The 20,417-nt window shown below is 41.9% G+C and overlaps 1 protein-coding gene across 3 annotated transcripts in view; it reads right to left on the reverse strand.

The window, feature by feature from the left end:
- Positions 1–295: 295 nt before the first annotated feature.
- Positions 296–20,417, reverse strand: part of NKD1 (NKD inhibitor of Wnt signaling pathway 1) — a 119,831-nt gene continuing 99,709 nt past the window's right edge. For all 3 annotated transcript variants that reach the window (XM_020985156.2, XM_020985155.2, XM_020985157.2), the window contains 6 exons: positions 19,393–19,499; positions 14,161–14,256; positions 6,348–6,495; positions 5,318–5,402; positions 3,884–4,011; positions 296–2,899 (listed from right to left, as the gene is read on the reverse strand). In XM_020985156.2, the coding sequence (XP_020840815.1) occupies positions 2,331–2,899; positions 3,884–4,011; positions 5,318–5,402; positions 6,348–6,495; positions 14,161–14,256; positions 19,393–19,499 (1,133 nt within the window). In that variant the 3' untranslated portion in view covers positions 296–2,330. The remainder of the gene's footprint in view (positions 2,900–3,883; positions 4,012–5,317; positions 5,403–6,347; positions 6,496–14,160; positions 14,257–19,392; positions 19,500–20,417) is intronic.

Raw genomic sequence — 20,417 nt, forward strand, 5'->3', positions numbered from 1 at the left:
TGTACATATATAATAGGCATATTATGTGTGCATGTGTGCATGTATACACACAACCACACACACAGTGAAAAGACACAATATAAAGAGGGGGTCTGAGGTTCTTCCTAGAACAATTCTGGAGGCAACAAACGGAACCACCATGTACAGATAATTCTGCCTTCTGTATAATTATATGAGTTGGGCTATGTGTGTGTGGTGGGTGGTGAGGGGGGATAGTCATTTGGAAACTGGAAAATCCATCTAAGCATAGACAAAGATGAGAAATCCCTAAATAAAACAGAATTGAGAACTGACAAGTTTGTAGATTGTTTTTTTCTCCTCTTTTTTTTTCTTTTAAAGAAACTCCAATTACAGAGGGACAATGAAGATGCTGACAGACATGCAGATTCAGGACTAGGGACAAGGAAGGCTGTATGATGGTACAATTTTGGAGTTCTCCCTGGTTAGTGCCCAAAGCTACCATTCTGATCCAAATGAGCAGATGAGGAAAAGGTTCAGGTGCCTCCTCTAAGATGGGGGGGGGGAAAGGAGGGGATGGAAAGAGGAAGTGTTCACTGACAAGTCTCTGAAAATGTTCCTTTGGAAAACCATTCCTGTTCTCCAGGAGCCCAGGAGAGTCACACATCCATATTCCATTCTCATAGCTGTACGATGCTGGGAACCCACTACAAAAAAAAAAAAGCATGCCAAAACTGACCCCAGCATCCTCTAAAATATTCCACAGACCCCTCCCCCACTCCATGACAACCTGAAGCCTAAAGGACTCTCACTGGAGAGAATAGGAAAAGGTAGGAGGTGAAACTCACAAATACACACACACACGAAAGGTTCAGTGTGTCCCTTTTCTCTTTCTTTCTGCCCAGGTCCCAGCCCTTACTAAGCAGCCAGACTGCAATCCTTCCTCTGGATTGGCCACCCAGGACCAACATTCAACTCTGCCCAATGCTACCAATGCTCTCTGACCCTATTTCCCTAGCATATCTCTCCTTCAGATCTGCTTGATCCCAACCCTCTTAAAGAGAGAAACCAGGAGAGGAGAAAAGCATGGTATGCTTGGAAGGAGGAGGAACCTCCTCATTTGCTTTAAAGAACAGGAACAGAGGCAGACCCCACCAGGGGGTAAAATTAAATCACATCCCCAACCACAGCCACTTATACATGAAAACCCATCTCCTGGGACAATAATTATATTTCAGAGAAGCAAATCACAGATTTCTACAACACAAGAAAATGTACCTGAGTGTGTATATTTATATAAATATATATAGAGACAAACTAGCATCTGTCTCTATAAATAGCTATATTTATATAATTAGGTAGGTATGTACAATATATTTGCCAGCACTATAAGGGGAAAGGGTTTTTTAACATTCTCAGTCACAACAACAATTTCAGAAGGAAAAGCCAACGCACAACAGTTGGGAACAGCCCCAATTTTGTTGAAGGCCGGACTTAAAAAAAAAAAAAACAACCCTGCGCTCGTGTTCCTGTGGTCACTCCCTTTTCCAGTGGTTTTCCAAGACAAGTGTGGTTTCAGAGACAGACTTTAGCTACATGTGTGTACATGTACTTCCCTTAAGAGCAAAGAGGAGAGGAGAGAAGGGTGTTTCCTGATTTTTCCATCATAGAACAGTCAAGACTGCCTTCAGAAAAGAATCTGGGATTCAGATGAGTAGATTGGTGTTAAGGGTAACTCCATTGACAAATACAGCTAACATTCCCAGGGATAGGAAAACATGACACCAAATAGGCCATGTACCCGGAGTCCATCAAAATCCCCCCACAGCACATTACAATCAATTAAGGGACAAATAAAATCTAAGTAATACTAAGAGGTAGCAACAGTTTGTTGTCTCAGCAATTCTAAAGGTCTCTGGAAGCAGGACCAGGCAGTAATGTTTCCCCAGGAAAGGCTGGAATACAGGAGGGGAGGTGGAGGGCAAGGAACCATTGGATCGTGGCAATGGCCCTCCACCCCCTCCATCCCTGTGCTGGTCCCAGAAGTGTATTGATGACCATCTGCAGGGAGAGCCCAGTTCTGAAAGCCAGGGACTGCCTCCGCAATCCTCACAAGCCGCTACAAAAATTCACAAGTTGTTAATTAAGTAAGCTATGCAGTTTCCACAATATATAAATTAAGGTAAGTGTCTGTGTTTCCATATAATTTCTAAAATGGAGACTAATTGAATATTAGTGAAGTAACAACAACAATAAGAATAATTATGAATAAGAATGATAATGCCTGGGAGTTGGACATCTTGGGAGAGGGGTTCCTTCATATTGTGATGGGGTTGGGGGGTTCTTTAGTGTGAGGGTAGGGGCGGGATGCTCTATGTCTGATAGAAGTGGTGGTAATGGTGGTGATGTTCGTGGTGATGGTGGTGTTCATGTCTCTGGACCATTTGCCCCGCCTGGCCCTCATATAATACGACTGCGGGCAGGTCTCGAACATGTTCCTTCTCCACCACTGTGCTCCCAGGGGGCTGGAGGCTTTTGCACATCTGCTGACTTTCCTTGGCTCTCTGCTTGTGTTTCTTGTGCATTGGTGGGGCTGGGCCAAGGAGGTAGGGTGGGACAGGGCGGGTCGTTGGGGAAGCCAAGGGGATGGCAGGTCCCAGGATCGATTTGCTTCTTGCTCCCCTCCCCAGGTGGGCCGACCCCATATTTTTGCTCTGGGCTTTGGGGGACTTTACAAAGTGCTTGCTCAGATCCTGACCACCCCGGAGGCGTTGCTGGACTTCAGCGATCTTGGCATATGGAATGTCCATGAAGTGAAAGGGGCCAGGTTCTGCCCCCTGGGACTTCCTGTGGTGCACATGAATGGTTTCAGGTTCGTGGGAGCGAGATCTAGTCTGGATGGGGACTCTTGTGGACAGTTCAGGCTTCTGTGAAGGAGAGCCTAGAAAACAACAAGCAAAGTCAGCTCCTCTGATATCTCTGAGCACAAATTCACAGCCCTGGATGGGAACAGAGTTCACAGAAAGAGAATTTTATCATTTCTTCAACACTCCCCAAACCCTGGAACAACACTAGAGCTAGAAGACCCTGCCTTATCATTGAGCACAAGGCTGTTTTTCTCCCACCCCAATTGTCCTTTTTGGACTATCAGACTCGAACTGATGACTTCTCTAGTACTTATGCTAACTTTCCCACAGCCACTCTCTTTCTCATTCTTGAAGTCAACTTCCATGCTCCCTAGGTGCCTACCAACTCCCAAAAATACAGGTAGCATTAATATCCAGGAAGTAGGATGCCCTGCAAACCACTCTTCCTGCCTTATTGAGTACTGTTTCCTCTGTATACTCTAGGCTACAGCCAAACTGGATAATTCTCTGCTTTCTGAGCATGCTCTACCTTCTAACACAGCCTTGGCTTACATAGCCTCCTAAGCCTAGAATGCCTTTTCTTACCCACCCACCCCACCTACTTCTTGATCAACCACATTCTTATCCATCTTTTCAAGCTCAACTCAAATGCTACTTTCTCCCTCAAGCCTCCTTTGATTTCCCTAGTCAGTAATAAACTTCCCCTGGGACCTCCCTTGGTCAGTAACTTTTAGAATATGCTTGTCATGTGATGTTGAGAGTGATAATTCTCTATTTCTGCGTCTTATCACTGTACTAAATTCTGTGCTCCATGAAGGCAGGACCTCATCCTATCCGAACTTTGCATTTCCCCTCTTACCTAGTACAATGCCCTATACACAGTAGGCATGAGATAAATGCTTGTTGGATCCATTAAGAACTGGCAGGTTTTAAATGATACCAGAAGCCAACACAAGGGACTCAGAAGGTCGACTCCTTCAACTAACCCAGGGAAGCTCATTTAGATGCACTCATTAAGCAGTGATCAAGCTTGCCCCACCCTCAGGGGATTCCTTTACCTGGTCCAAACTTAGATGTGTAGTTTTCTATCCCTGCGAGATCTAAATAGTGGTTTCTTCTTTCGATGTTCTCATCAACACAATGGTGATAACGCCCAGATTGCTCCAAGTGGGCATCTCCATGGTACCTGGAAGGGAACAGAGAGGCATTTGAGCAACTATACAAATAGGTGCGTAGGGGAGGTGGAGGGGTTTACAGGAAATAGCAAGTGGGGTGCAATGGAAAGAACCCAGGGCTGAGAGTCAGGATATCTGCACTGTAGCCCTGGCATGGTCACCCTTAAGCTGCGCAACTTTAGGGACGTTACTTCATCTATCTGGGCATCAGTTTCCTTATCTGTGAAATGGGGTTAACGGCACCTCCTCTGCCTCCCTCATAGGGTCATTGTGAGGATTAATAGTGCCCAGAGATGTACCAAAGAGGGATTCAATTCCTTGAAGTGAAGCTTCAAAAGCGTGCATCCTAACCTCAGTGGCAGCAGCTGGGCCAGCCTGAGGGCAGGCATCAGGGTGATCAAGGCAGGAAGACTGGCAAGTTTTATCTACAGTGTACATAGATTCCTCTGTCTCACCCTTGAGGTCCTCCACAATCTGGCTCCACTCTATCCAACATTATTTTGGAGGAATTAGAGTAGAAAGGAACTTAGAGATTATCTGCTGAACCACTTCATTTTACAGATGAGGAAACCAAGGCCAAAAGAGATAAATTGACTTGTTCAAGATGTTGCAAGTTACTAAGTAACAGAACCAGTATTTGAACCCAAGCCCTCTGATTCCAAATCGTGTATTTTTCCCACTACAGTACACCATCTCAATCCTCCTCCTTAACCAACTCTCCAATTTAGTCAGACCAGGCTTCTTGTTGTTCTCCAGAAATAATATTCACATTCCCAGCCCCATACCTTTGCTCAAGCTATCTGACTGGATCCCTAATTCCCAGAATTCTCTCTCCCCATTCAAATCCCATTTCATCCTTCAAGGCCCTGATTGTCCTGCTTCCTCCCTCATCAGGCCAGCCCACATCTATCTCTTCCTTCTCAACTCCTACAGTACATGCAGTCACGATTACCCAACATGGCATCTGCATAAAACTCTTTGTCTAATGCATAGTAAGAGACCAATAAGCAATTGCACAATGCTGACTTTACCTTCCTGAGTCTCAGTTCCCTTATTAAAAAAAAAAGAGAATTATACTGAATGGTCCCTCCTTCTAGCTCCAGATGATCCCCTATCTCACATATTTTGTTTCCATAACTAGACTGTACACCCCTGAAGTACTTCAATCAATTTTCTTCCTTTTCTAGCTTCCTCCCAGAAGTAGGCATTCTCCAAATTCTTGCTGAGCAGCTGAAGCCTTGGGGGGCCCTCCCCCATGAGGTCCTCTCAAAAGAGCAGCCTCAGTCTTTGCCAGTCCCCAATGAGGGTTTTCCCTACCTGAGGGGAGCACGTTGCTTCTTCTCCAAGTTCCTCAGCTCTTCATTGGCCTTGCTCTCTGTTCTGCGCCTCAAACTCGGTAGGTCTGTCACCCATATCCAGGGAAGCACAGAAAACATTCTTCAATGAGTGTCTTATTTTCATCTGATTTCATTTGATATCATAGCACTGTGTCCTCCATTTCTGCCCTCATTGTACTTTGTTTTGTGTTATATTTATCTGTTTGTATATGTCTGATCATTCTCTCGTAGATCTAAGTTCCTCAAGGGCAGGGGAACATGTCATACTTGGCTTTGTATTTCTCCCAGTACTGTTTTGTGATCTGCAAACATTTCTTAAGTGTTTCTGAAATCCAAAGTCAGCCATCTATGCTTTGGGCCAGGCTTTGCCACCAAGAGGCATTTTTTTAAAAAAAGGTATTTGTGAATCACAACTCCCCAGGAATAAGGCTATGGAAAACTAATAGGATAGTAGCTTAGGGCCCAGGGTAAAGTTGGTATGGTAAAAAGGACTCTGGGAAGCTCTCATCCAACATGATCTAAATACAAAACAACTATTGATACTCTTACCCCCCCTTATTGATTCCTCCTCCTACTTCTTGACTCTCCAGCCCAATATTGTATAATCTGGTCCCAGAATTTATACCTTCTCTCCTTCCTGAGATAGATCTCATATTTTATCCGGGATCAAAATGTCATATTCCTTCCTGCTTTGTTTTTGTCATTATGAAATGAAAGTCTTCCCTTTTCCTACTTCATTGATACAAATTCTTCAAGGCCCAGCTCAAGTCTGACCCCCCCAGGAAGCCTTTGCCACTTAAACCTGAGAGTCAAGAATGTCTTTTCCTTTCTCATATGGCAACTGATTTCTGCAGTTCCTCTATGAAGAGATTCACCTGACATCCCCCCCACTCCAACTCTCTCTGCAGGGGTGAGTCTATCAAAAAGAAAGGGGGGGAGTGTAAATTATTTGTACTCTTGTTCTCTCCCCTTCCACAGCTTACTACTGATTTGCCCTGAACAATTCTTACCGGTGTGATTGAGCAAAATACTTTTCCTCTTTTGACTCCCATCTGGGGCCACTGTGAGTTTCACCCGAAGAGTTTTGCTGGATGTAGGGGAATGGTTGACTGAGGAATCGACTACCTCATAGATAGTGTGGAGCAAGCTAGTAATATCCTGGATGGGAAATTCAAGAAAAATTCCACACTGGATTTTAACCAAAAATTCTCATATATACAAAGAAAGAGAAGAAAGTAAGAGGCAAAATTAATAGACTGGTACTAATTAAGCTAAGTAGCTTAGTGGATAGAGTGCTAGGCTTGGAGTCAGAAAGACTAATCTTCATGAGTTCAAATCTGGCCTCAGATACTTACTAGCTATGTGACCTTCGGCAAGTCACTTAACCTTGTTTGCCTCTAGTTTCCTCATCTGTAAAATGAGCTGGAGAAAAAAAAAGTACATTTGCCTAGAAAACCTCAATAAGTCACAAAGAGTCCAACATGACTGAAAAATAATTGAACAACAACAATTAATCGATAAAAATATCACCAGAGGACCTGTGTTCAAATCCTGCCTTTGATGCTTCCTAGCTATGTACTTTGGGCAAGTCATTTCTCTTTCCTGGCTTCTTCATCTGGAAAATATAGAAGCTGGACTAGCATGCCAGTGATATTCCTTCTCCAGTTACAGATCTATGATTGTGTGACTGATGGTCAGGTTCTAAAAACTATCTCCCAAGTTACTGCCAAGCACTGTGGGGACATCTAATAACAAAGTGGTAAGCCTCTTTCCTGCCTCCTCCTACTCCCACCATCCCTTCACTTCAGAGCCAGGGTTAGTTCATTTCTATCCCACCTGTTCCTAGGTTACTGAGGCTGGACCAGTGACCCAGCTGCCCTAGAATGCTCGCATTCTCGGGGATGTTCATGAGAGATAAGCCTGCACTGGGATGGGCTACTTCTCTTCCCTAAAATTAGCCCTGCCAGTAAACTTGGCAAGACAAGATTTGGGAGCCTGACTGGGCAACAAATGTTCCTCTTGCAGAAATGAATGGAAGATCTCAGCTCAAGGGAAAAGAAAGAGAAGAGGCCATTTAGAGCTGAACAACATCAACGCATTTCTATAGCTATCTTGCCATTCCTGTGCTTTGGTCCACCCTGTTCCTCATGCCTGGAATGCACTCTCCCTGCCCCTACATTTATACCTCTTCATAGAATCTCACAGTTGATAAGTACCTTAGGGACTAGTTAATCCAACCTGTGTCTTCTGAAAAGATGTTGTTAAGTCATTTTTCAATCATGTCTGACTCTTCATGACCCCTTTGGGGTTTTCTTGGCAAAGATACCGGAGTGGCTTGCCATTTCCTTCTCCAGTTCATTTTTCATATGAGGAAACTGAGGCAAACAGGGTTAAGTGATTTGCAGGGTCACACGGCTAGTAAGTAAGAAAGGATCCAAAAGTATATCCCCTACAATATACCCAACAGCTGTTTATCTATCCTTTGCCTAAAGACCTCAGGTGAGGGGGGAGCCCGCCATCCCTGAAGGCAGTGTAGTCCACTTTAAGACAGCTCTAATGCTTGGGAATTTTTCCTTTACATGAGACCTAATTTGTCTCTAACTTCTGCCCATTGTGTCTAATTCTGTCTTCCAGAGCCAAACAAAATAAATTTGAATCCTCTTATAGAAGACAGCCCTTTAAATACTTGTAGACAAATATCATGTCCCACAGCAATCCTCACTTGCATGAATTTATGGTACTTTACCGTCCTGGCTACCCTCTTGTGGACACACTCCTGATTATCGATATCTTTTCTCAACAGGATGCCCTAAAATAGAGGTACCTCTTCCTTCTTATTTTTTTCTTAAAAAGTCTTAATAGTTTTGTTTGTTTGTTTTTTGGTGAAACAATCAGGGTTAAGTGACTTGCCCAGGGTCACACAGCTCATAAGTGTCATGTGTCTGAGACTGGATTTGAACTCACGTCCTCCTGATTCCAAGGCCAGGGCTCTATCCACAGTGCCACCTAGCTGCCCCTTCCTCTTCTTTCAAAACCCAGGTGTTCCCACCTTCATGAAGCTTTCCTGACTCCATCCAAATCAAAGGGATTTCTTTCTCCTAAAATTTCTCCTTAGTGCTATAGTTGTTTAAATAAATATGTTTCTTTCCCTCTCCCATTAGACTCTAAATGTACATCTTTGTACTCCTAGGGCCCCAGACAAAAGCCCTGCACATATTAGGTGTTTATTAATGTTTATTGAATTTAATTTCCCTAAAAAAACCATCCCTTGTGTTTTAGTATACAATTACTAAATTTTCAAAGTGTTTTCACATCTTGTATTATTTATTCCATATTTGTTACAAATTCAAGATTATAAAATATGTTAATAAAGTACATGCAATTCTTTTCTCACCATCAAATGAACAAAAATTGTCTACTTCTTCATTTCAGATCAAATTCTTTAATTAAATATAACATTACACTCACTTTTTCCTTGTCTCTCACTTCCCCTTTTCCCTAATGTGACTTTGCCCTTCCAGCCTGTTCTTCTCCTCTCTGTCCTTTTTATATATTTCAGCATTTCTCTCTTTCCTTCTTACCCTTTTTTTAAAACAAGTTTCCATAAATTTTTCTTTGAGATCAAAGCTTGCTTACTCTCTTTCCCACAATCTTGGGGGAAAACTCAAATACTCCTGTGAAGTAGGTATTATTACTTGATTTTACAGATGAGGAAAATTAGATACAATTAAGTAACTTTCCCAAGGTTATACAGCATAGAATTAGATTAAATTAGAACCTAGACCCCAGACAACTTGTCTTGGGCCTTTGTCATGAGAGGAGGCCACTGCTCATGAAAAGATCAGTAGATCTGAAGTCTGATGACCTGTGTTCAAATGAAGGAGCACCCTATTTACTACCTGTGTGATCTTAAGCAAGTCACTTTCCCCTTTTTTAAAAACCCATTTTCCTTATCTATAAAATGAGGTGGTTGGATCTAGAGTTAGAATCCCTGGTTTCAAATTCCTCCTCTAACACTACCTGTACAACCTTGAACAAGTCAACTAATTCTCTGGGCCTCAGTTTCCTCATCTGTAAAATGAAGGGGTTGGACTAGAAGGCCTCTGCAGTCCCCTTGAAGATCGAGATTCTATGTTCACTACTTTGTTGGTGGGGAGAACTATTAAAGGCACATTTTGTACTACTGCACTACTGAACCAAGTGCTTTTTATATTTTACACATAATAAGCCAATATAAAATTGTGCATACCCTTTGATCTAGCAATACCATTACTAGTTCTGTACCTAAAGATATTTAAAAAAAAGAAAAAAGGAAAATGACTGACATGTACGAAAAATATTCATAGCAGCTGTTTTTGTGGCAGCAAAGCATTTGAAATTGAGGGAATGCCTATCAACTGGGGAATGGCTGAACAAGTTATGGTATATGATTATATTGGAATACTATCGTGCTATAAGAAATGACAAGCAGGATGATTTCTGAAAAACCTGGAAAGTCTTATATGAACTGATGCTAAGTGAAGTGAGCAAAACCAGAAGAACATTGTACACAATAATGACAACATTGTACAATGATCAATGGGAATGACTTAGCTATTCTCAGCAATACAATGATTTAGGACAATTATGAAGGACTCATGATGAAAAATGCGATCTATCTCCAGAGAAAAAACTGATGGTGTCTGAATGCAGATCCAAACATACCATTTTTCACTTTATTTTTTCTTGGCCTGTGCCTTCTTTCACAACATGGCTAACATGGAAATATGTTTTGCATGATTGCACATGTATAAACTATATCAAACTGCTTACCATCTCAGGGAGGGAAGAGAAAAGGGAGGGAAGGAGAGAATTTGAAACTCAAAATTTTAGAAAATGAATGTTAAAAATTGTTTTACATGAAATTGGAGGAAAAGTAAAATATTATTACAAGAAAAAAATAATAAACCCAGTGGAATATTTGGTATTATTTATACCAGGGGTGGGCGAACTATGGCCTGCAACCCAAAAGCTACCATTCTTAGCTTGCAGGCTCCCAAATTTGATAGTTTGCTGTCCCTGTCCCCTACTCTATACTTTTCTATCAGTTGAATGATTAAAAAGATGTGATCTCCTGTGGAATATTCATTTGCAAAAGTCTGCCAATTCCTTTATGAAATTCATTGAAGATGGTCTTAATGTATACGGGCAGATTAGAGATGTCAAACACAGCCTAATCTTGCCCAAGATTTTACCCAAACCACATTAAAATGCAATTAGGAAATATTTACCAAAATAAATAAAAATACAATAGAACAAAATAATATTAATTTGTGATTTTCTAAGTCAATATGTGATCTACATGTATCTTTATGTATAGTTTAGTGATCCCTCTTTCTACTTGAGTTTGAAATCACTGGTGTAGATTATTCTCATTAAAAAAAATTATATAGATAAAAAAATTGATTTTATGTTTGCTCAGGCACTATTTATCAGAAGTTGAGTGAGAGGTACAAATTCAGTAATCCCAATTAAAGAATCAAGTCCACATGATGGACCAAGAGAAACTCTTCTAACTTGGAGAGGCAGCCCTGACCAGAAGCCTTGATCTGAAATTTGACTGAAGCAGAAAAGTGTGAGCCCTTCTCTTCCCACACAGAGGAATGTGTGTGGGGACAGCCAAAAAGCATAGAGGGAAACTGTATATTTATAACCAGATTTGAGGAGTGGATTTAGGACTAAAAATAGATGAAGGGAAACGCCAGCCCCAGTTCTCCCCTGACACTAATCCTCCACCCTCCTTCTCTTCAGTAGAAAAAGGAAACCATCTTTCTCCAAGTCTACTCTGAAGGATGCTCCTTTTTTTTTTTAACCCTTTCTTTTTTCTTATTTTTTTTAAAATCACCTAGGATATGTTTTAAGAGCTTATAGTTAGAACCAGAAAGCAACATCAGCTGGTAGGTTTCCCTAGGGTCTGCTCAGAAAAAGAATAAAAAGAAAAATCTTCAGTGCTGAAATGTTGAAAAGTGGGACTCTTCATGTTCTAAACCAGCAACAGGGAGAAAGATGGAGAAGAGAACAGCAGTCTTGGAGACAAAATGGACAGTGGGGGGACAGAATGCTCTCCAAGAAGCAGGGTCACTTTCTAAACCTTTGGCATAAATACTCAAGACACATCAGCTCAATTATCTGGAATTTCAAGTCCAATGGCAAACCTCCCTGTGAAGATAATTATGGCACAGTTGTCAGTTCTCAAAACAGGCTGTCAGAGAAAGCGGGTCCCTCTTTCTGTGAAATAATAATCCTTTATATTAGTAGTGTTTTATATTTTCAAAGTGTATATACATCTATCATCCCTTCAGATTCTCATGACAACCCTCTGCATAAGGCAGACAGGCCAAGGACTATCATTCCTATTTTAAAAAAAGGAAACAGAGTCACTGAGAGGTTAAGTGACATGTCAAGGTCATTTATTACAGGATCTGTGACTTCATTGGTGCGGGAACTCTCCTTCCATCAGTGCAGGTCAAAACTCCTTTATGACTTAGTAGATAACCTTCATGAGAAGGAAACTTTTCTTCTTGTCTTAGTAGACAGACTTCATAAGTTGCTGTCAATGAATAAATTCATCACCCTGTGGTCAACATGGTAATGACCTTCTCTGAACCTAGCTAAGAATGCACTTGGATGAATATTCTAATAATCCAATGGATCTAGGATCTCATCAGGTACCACTTCCAGCAATGAAGATTGCAATTGCATCTGTGTCTGCTCATGGGGTTCACATCACTAATAAATGGTGAAACTGAAAGTAGAATCAGGTCTTTCTGCTTCCTAATTTAATCACTTTTTTTTAGTGAACTATTCTCTCTTCTCCATTAAACTGTGAGCTCCTTAAGATCAGGAACTGGTTTTTGCCCTTCTCAGTATCCCTAGCACAGTGCACGTAGTAGGCACTTGAAAAATGCTGGTTGATTGGTTATTTTAAGCATGAACCATTTACTTAGGTGGGTAAAACTAAGGAAAATAGCAGGAATATAAAGGTGTTTTAGAGATGCTGAGTACTTTGTTTCAGAACAAATTAGCCCCCATCCTCCAAAGTGCCATGGCAAACGGTTAGCTGTTGAGTGGTGAAAGGTCAATCAATAAATCAAAATGGACTCAAAGAGGAACCAATATTAAAGTTGGATGGCATTCTGAATGACTTTGAGGATCTCAATTATTCAATCAATATGAGTTCCCAAGGTTACAAAACAAATTACTGTTTGGGCCTGCACTCAAATCCAAGTCTACTGAGTCCTAAGCCTGGACTTACTCATCTCACTAAACTATGGAGCTTTCCTAAGAGGATGTGGCTATTACACATCTATAAATATAGTCAAATTAAACACTTGGTGACCCACAAAGCCTCAAGTTGTGCATATATAGTTGTCCATATATAGCTATGTGTGTGTTTGTGTATATATAAATGGATACAGAGACCATATGGTCTTTGTGGTGTTTCAGGGGAAGCTCTCAGGGTTGAGAAGAGACCAGCCTATACTCAGAACAGCTCACTAGTTCTTCCTGGAGAAGGGCCCAGGGCTTCCCCTTTAAGGCACTCCCATGATTTGAGTGCTTGGATTCTAGCTATCATTCAACCATCTCTAAAGGACAAAGCTGAGAGCATACATGGAAAGAGTACTGGATTTGGAGTCAGAAGAGTAGAGTTCAGATACTAGCTTTGCCTATGTTACCTGGGCAAATCACATAAGCTCTGTGGAGCTCAATTTCCCCCTCTGAAAATTGAAGGGATTGGACTAGATGAACTGTAAGGTCCCTTCTAGCTCCAAATCTTATGATCTTTTAGGGAAAAGGTTTGAAGTCATGGTAGGTCCTCTATATCCAGGCACATTAGGGGTGAAAACAGAAAGCCACCCAGAAATTCAAACATGATCATCACTACTTGACTCTAATTAATACCATCCATAATACTAGTATAATGGTAAAGGTTCTGGACTTAAATCAGGAGACCACTGTTCCATGCATGCATGTGTCCCTTACTAGCTACATGGATGAGTCATAGAACTTCTCTTAGCTTTAGTTTTCCTCAATTTGATAAAGAATTACTGACCATTCACAATGAATTGCATTCATCCAAACATGGGGAGGATTCTTGAGTTCTCCAGAGCAATGGTGTCAAACTCAAATAAAAATAGAGGGAGCATTAATCTCTATGTAAGGATCTTTCTGGGTTTCATATTAACCTGGCCTTAAAATGTCATATTCTCTGTTTTGTTGTCTTTTTATTTATTTTTTAAAATATTTCCCAATTGCATTTTAATCTATTTCAGGCTGCACATGAGTGTTGGGGACCACATGCGGACTATAGGCTGCATGTTTGATAACTCTGTTCAAGAACACCAAGGCTGGGTGCTAATTGTAGTTAAATTGGGGGGGGCGGTTATTGCCAGAAAGTTGGCTGCCAAGTGACAAACGTTTTTGGGCACAACTCATAAAAATTGTCTACTCAGGTACAGAAAGAACTGCCATATGCGTTAATGCAATATGAATTTGCAGTTGGTGTAGATCCCTAAAATATTAAAGAAGCTAGGACTAACAGTCTTAACCCTTGGGTAGTCTAGAAAGGTCACTGCTTCCAGGCCTTCCTAAGGTTCCAATAGAGCCCCTTTCTCACATATACCAAACCCTATTCCTGTCAAGAGAATTGGAAATTCAGAGTGGGAGTTCTGGGAGCAGACAGACAAGCTATAGGAAAGACTGGCTCCACGGAAAGCATTGCTTTGATTCACAGAGGTGATATGGAAGATCTAGGGGAAGACAGAGCATGATGTCCCTTCTTACCTCTCGAGTGACTTTGCCGTTATTATCAAAGTCATATAGTGTGAAGGTCCATTCTTGCCGGTTATCTTCCTCTACGGAAACATCACACTGTAATTCCTGAAAGAAAGACAGAAAGTGGTTCCACAGACCTGTGGCATGTGAGGCTCCAAGGATAGAAGCTGGGATGGTGGGGGCATCACCACTTTTCCCTTGATTAGAACTTTGCCCATCATTTCTGCTACAATGAAACCTTTGGTTTCAACTTGCAAAAAGTTATTTTTAAAAGAGAAAAACAGGAAAAAAAATTGGAGACATTTAACCAGAAACTGGGGATGATCAGTCTGGGTAATATTAATAATAATAATAACTTATATTTATATAGTGCTTTGAAGTTTACAAAGCACTTTGCATACCTCAAGGAGAGGTAGCAGAACACAACAGCTACAGGCAACTAGCCTGAGAACCAAGAAAACCTGGGTTTACTCATCACGCTTCTGACACATATTGACTGGGTCACCTTGGGCATGCTACTTACTCTCTTGGGGCTGTAGGCAATTCATTAAGACTATAAATTACAGAGAAAATGCTGACCTACCTGCATTAGTAAGGAAGTGTTTCCTCTCTCAGAACTCTATATAGCAATATAATTACAAGTCTAATCCCTATTCCTACTCTTTAAAATACCTTATCTCACTTAATCCTCACAATACTGTGAGGTAGATGCTGTTATTAGCCCCATTTTACAGAGAGGAAGCTGGAATCAGAGAGGTTCAATGATTTGCCAAGGTGACCTAACTATTAAATGTCTGAGGTGGGATTTGAACATAGATCTTCTTGAAAGCAAGGCCCATGAGATAATAGGAGGCTGGGGGCAGGGAGGTAGTTGTGTAGGAGAGGGGCATAGGATGATATGGATGATATCCCAAAAGTCTTAGTGCTCTGCGACACTTTTGAAACACTCTGTATTTAGAGATCATCCATCATTTTATAAATTAGGAAACTGATCTGTATCTTCAAGTATCTGAGAAGCTACCATGTGGAAAAAGGATCTAACTTATCCTGTGTGGCACTGAGGCAAAACAAAGACCAGTGGGCTGAAGTTTCAGAGAGGAAGGTTTGGGCTCAATATGTAGAATGACAATGGAGGCAGTCTAACAATGGGATGGCTATCTTGTCTTAGAGTGAGTTCCCCATTACTAGATGTTTCATGTAGCAGTTGGATCCTGCTAGGGATTTGTAGGAGATCCCTTACTAGGTGGGATGTTAGACCAGATGACCACAGAGGTCATTCATATCATATAAAAATTTTAAAAAAGCAAAACAAAAAAAGCTCTTAAGTTTCCTACTGTCCTAAAATCTCCATGAGGACAAGACCACGCCTTATTCAGTTTTGTATCTTCATGATACCTAATGCACAGGTTTGTTGAATGAATGAGTGAAAACATGAATGAATGGCTATAGTTACATGAATGGAAACCACTCTATGTCTGTCTCCTTCTTCCCACTGGCTTCCCTCCTCCACCCCAAATGAAACCCCAAACCTTTGTCACCCCAGCTCTCTTCATGCAGAGTCAACAGGCAAAACTCCCCAACAGAGGGTAAAATAAACAGCTTCAAACAGGTTCTGAGAGAATGTGCAAGAGAAAGCAGATTCTCGAATACCTGGCTTTTCCTGCTGACTTGAAACCAATTCCCTACAGCAGTTAGCGGTGCCCCCCAACCCATGCTGAGTTCAAAGGCAGCGTTCCCTCAGTTGTAACAAGCCCATCTGATAACTGCCAAGTGTCCCAGCTCTTTCCCAGATGCATCGTTTCATGTTACACAACATGCTCTGTGCATACACACACCTCTAAGAGAGAACCCCGCCCATTCCGCCCTGCCACCCCCCCCGCCCCAAGCATACACTCTTGCCATTTGCTTCTTCCTTTATACCTCATCGTAAAGTGAATCCGTTTACCTGTTTTGCCAGCCCCTCTGAGCCTATGTGTTGAGGATGCTTTGATGTGAGGGAGCAGAAAGAAGGGGTATGAGAGCAGAATATCTACTTATCTGTGCTTGATTTCTCACCACACGTTAAGAGCCCGCGTGCCCCAGACAGCTGAATAAGCATTCCCTTTCCCAGTGACCATGTACTATGCCTGGAGAATAATATGGTAGCCTGCAGAGGCAGGCTGGCTAACTTTGGTGAGGGTTGCTGGCTGCTTCTTAACAATAGGCATAGTCCAATGAGCTCCAAGTAGACTGAGCCAAACAGAGAACAGGGAAAGGAAGAGATGGAGCATTTATATAGCACCTACTATGTGCCAGGCACTGTGCTACCTGCTTTACAAATATCATCTCATTTGATTAATCAGATGACACCCCTCCTCCCCATGTCCCAGTTAGCAGCAACTAAAATCCTTGTTCAATGTACAAGACTTGACTATTGATTGGGGGGTGAGGGGAGAGGCAATGAAAGAGACAGAGGAATGGCAAGTGTGTATGTTTGGGGCAGGGGGGGTGGCAGGGAGGAATGGGCGGGGTTCTCTCTCAGAGATGTGTGTATGCACAGAGCATGTTGTGTAACATGAAACGATGCATCTGGGAACAGAGCTGGGACACTTGGCAGTTATCAGAGGGGCTTGTTACAACTGAGGGAAAGCTGCCTTTGAACTCAGCATGGGATGGGGGGCACCGCTAACAGATGTAGAAGATACCGGAAGATTTAGAAGGCACCTCTAGCTCCATTATTCTTAGCACTCACCCAAACCAGGACTCAGGGCTCAAGGAGCACCATGGTGCAGTAAAGAGTGTGCTAGATTTGGAGTCAGAGAGTTCAAATCTTGGCTCTGTCCCTTACTACCTCTGGGAACTTGGGCAAGTCACTTAATTGCTTAGTTTCCTCAAATGCAAAATGAGAATGTTAGACCAAATGACCTTGAAGGTTCCTTATATCTCTATAGCTATGAAGCTGTCACCTGAACAGCCATTAAAAAACTAAAGTGTGGTCATTTCCTCTGGCATCCAGGGGAGATAAAACACCAAGAATCCTACTTCCAATTACCCTCCATTAAGTCTCATATCATCCACAAGATCAAAGGAAATTAGGTAGTACTTATATCAGAGAGTCTTATATAGTACTTATATCAGAGAGTAAGAAGCAGGATTTGTATTAGTATCAAATTAACTGATGACAACGGAAAGGAAAAAGTGTTGATTTCTATGTTCTTTTTCTTGCTGGAGTCAACCTGCCAAGATGATAAAAACTCATCTCCACTTAAAATAAAATCAGTGTAATAATAAATAATTGATTTCCTTGAAAAGTCATGCTTTTCCCAAGAATAGTTTATTCTTATCTTTCATTATCTCATTTCAAAGAATCACAGAATTTCTAAACTGAAAGATATCTCAAAGATCATGAAATTCCATCTCTTCCTTTCCCAACGAGAACAAACTGAGACTTGAAGAGGCTCGGAGATTTGCCCACTGTAACAGAGCAGCACCGCCAAGGTTGGACCCCAGCCCTCAGACTCCAAATCCAGCACTCTTTCCATGGCACCACATGAATATGAAGTTTTTCTGATTTATTATGGGCAAAACACCTGATCACCCTGTGACCACCTTCATAAAGAGTTTGTCCAAACCCAGCCAGGCTGCTCCTTAGATACAGAGAGTTCCCCACTGGGCCCAGACAAGAAACCTTTCCAACTGAACAGAACTTGCCAGAGCTTACTTGGCTGTCAAAGCCCTTGACAAGCTAAGGTTATTTCTATACTATGATGAGGCATTGGAAAGTAGCTATGGACACCCCATGTTTGCAGAAGAGGAAACTGAGAACCAAAGAGATTACTTGCCTATGGTCTCACAATGAGCCAGTAGGACAATCAAGGTTAGAACCCAGACCTATTGACCTCTTATGCTATCTTTTGCTCCCTACACCACACAAATAGGTACCTCTATGTTCTGCTGGTCATTAAGGGGTTTGCATTTTTCTTTAGAGGCACCAGGAAGCTACTGAAGGTTCTTGAAAAAGGGAGTGACATCATCAGACCTGTGCTTTGGGAAGATGAATTTGGCAGCAGTGCAGACTATGGACTAGAAAGGAGGGAGTCTGGGAGCAGGGAGACCAATTAGGAAACTAAAGAAAGAAATGTGGTAATGGCCTGAATCAAAGGAGTGGCCTCATATGTGGAGAAAAAGGGACAGATTAGAGAAATATGAAGACGAAATGGACACAACTTGGCAGCTGATTGGATATGAAGGATTGGGATGAAATGGAAGGAGGAGTAGAAGATTATTTCAAGGTTCAAATCCTGGATAACTAGAAGAATAGTGGCACCCTCAATAGAAATATAATTTGGAGGAGTTAGAAGGTAGAATTCTGTTTTAGACAAGTTGAGCTTGAGATGCCTAAGAGACGCAGAGGCGGAGCTGTCCAGCACACAGCTGGCCATATAGGATTGGAGTCCAGGAAAGGAATTTGGATTGTACATTGAAACCTAGGAGCCACCTGTATAAAGACAGTAAGAGTTAATGGGTCTCCCATCTTAAGCAAAGGATGGATAACCATTCGTGGATGGGTTGTAGAAAAGGATTCTCATTCAGGTATAGTTCGAACCAGATAAATTCTAAGGTCCTTTCCAATGCTATGATTTTGTGCCTTCTGCCTAATAGGGCCCCCTCTAGTATTTATCTAATTAGGAAACACCTTAGGCAAAAATTGGTGTCCAATGGCAGCTAGGGCCAAGAGTAAACAGTGTAAGAAGATAGATTTTTTTCATTTGGGGGGCTTAAACCACGTTAGAAAGCTCACACAAACTGATGAAAGGCCTCTAGTAACTTGGCAGAAGAGGGAGCTTTTAGGAGCCAATTTAAAGGGGTATTAGCACAGGTAACAGCCCTGGTTTCTCTAGTGGTTGGGATTGGCAAGAGTTCCCCTCTGTCTTTCTCTCTTTCTCTTTCTCTCTCTCTCTCTTTTTTTTTTTTTGCTTTTTGGTGAGGCAATTGGAGTTAAGTGACTTGCCCAGGGTCACACAGCTAGCAAGTGTCAAGTGTCTAAGGCCGGATTTGAACTCAGGTCCTCCTGACTCCAAGGCCAGAGCTCTAACCACTGTGCAACCTAGCTGTCCTAAGAGTTCCCCTCTTTCACAAGCATGTCAAAGTATGAATAAGGAGGTTTTTGGTTTTTGCTTCCCTCTACCCACCCACCCCCCACCCCCACCTAGGGGCCAGAGCTTAAGCCTCAGCCCAATACCCAGGGAAGAGGAAACTTACTTCAAATTTCAGCTGTTTCTTGGAGCTGGGGCAAGATTCACTGTCTTTCTCGGCCTTCTTTTCATCTCCACTCCCTGGCCCATCTGTCTTCTCCGGAGGCAAAGACACTGCAAATTGGTAAGAGAGAAAAGTTGACAAGGAGACTCTCAGAAGATTTGTGTGTACAGCAAAAACCATACACTGACTGATGACCAAGAGGAAAGTTGGATTCTGCAAATTCACGGTCCTTGACCAGCTAATCATGCCAAAGATATTGGCCACTGATTCCTGCCCAAGTGCTGGGATTTTCCTATCTCTAACTCTCATTTTACAGCAAATTCATAAGATCATAGTATTTTTAGATGTAAAGGGCCTTAAGATCAGTTAGTCCAACACTCTCATTTTACAAAGGAAACAGCCCAGCCTAGAAAAATGGAGTAACTAGTCTAAGGCTACATATACTCTGAGATCCAGTGACGCTGACCTCCTTGCAGTTCTTCAAACTAGATACTCCATCTTCCAACTCTGGGCATTTTCTTGGGCTGTCTCCCACGCCTGGAATGCTCTCCCTCCTCATCTTTGCCTTCCAGCTTCCCTGGCTTCCTTCAAGTCCCAGTCAAAATTATACCTTCTACAGGAAGCCTTTCCTGATCCCCCTTAATTCCAATGCCTTCCCTCTGTTAATTATTTCCAATTTTCCTATAAATAACTTGTTTGTACATAGTTACTTGAATCTTCTGTCCCCCACTTGATTGTAACTTCCTCAAGGGACTGTCTTTTACCTTTCTTTGTATCCCAGGGCTTATTACAATATCTTAATAATTGTTTATAGACTTATTGACAGTTAGTAAGCTGCAGAGTCAGGTCCATAGCTTTTTATATTATACCTTGAAGTGATTTCTCTGAGCTTCAGAGAGCTCACCTCTACCTTAGTGAAGATGAACTTACAAAAATGCCTCTGTCATTCCCATTTTGCTTAGAAAATTGATATCTCCCAGCATCCCACCCAAAGGATTTAGCTTTTAATAGACCATTTCCCTATGTTG

The sequence above is a fragment of the Phascolarctos cinereus genome, unplaced genomic scaffold (assembly GCF_003287225.1).
Source record: "Phascolarctos cinereus isolate Bilbo 61053 unplaced genomic scaffold, phaCin_HiC Scaffold_2;HRSCAF=192, whole genome shotgun sequence".
NCBI classification, from domain to species: domain Eukaryota; kingdom Metazoa; phylum Chordata; class Mammalia; order Diprotodontia; family Phascolarctidae; genus Phascolarctos; species Phascolarctos cinereus.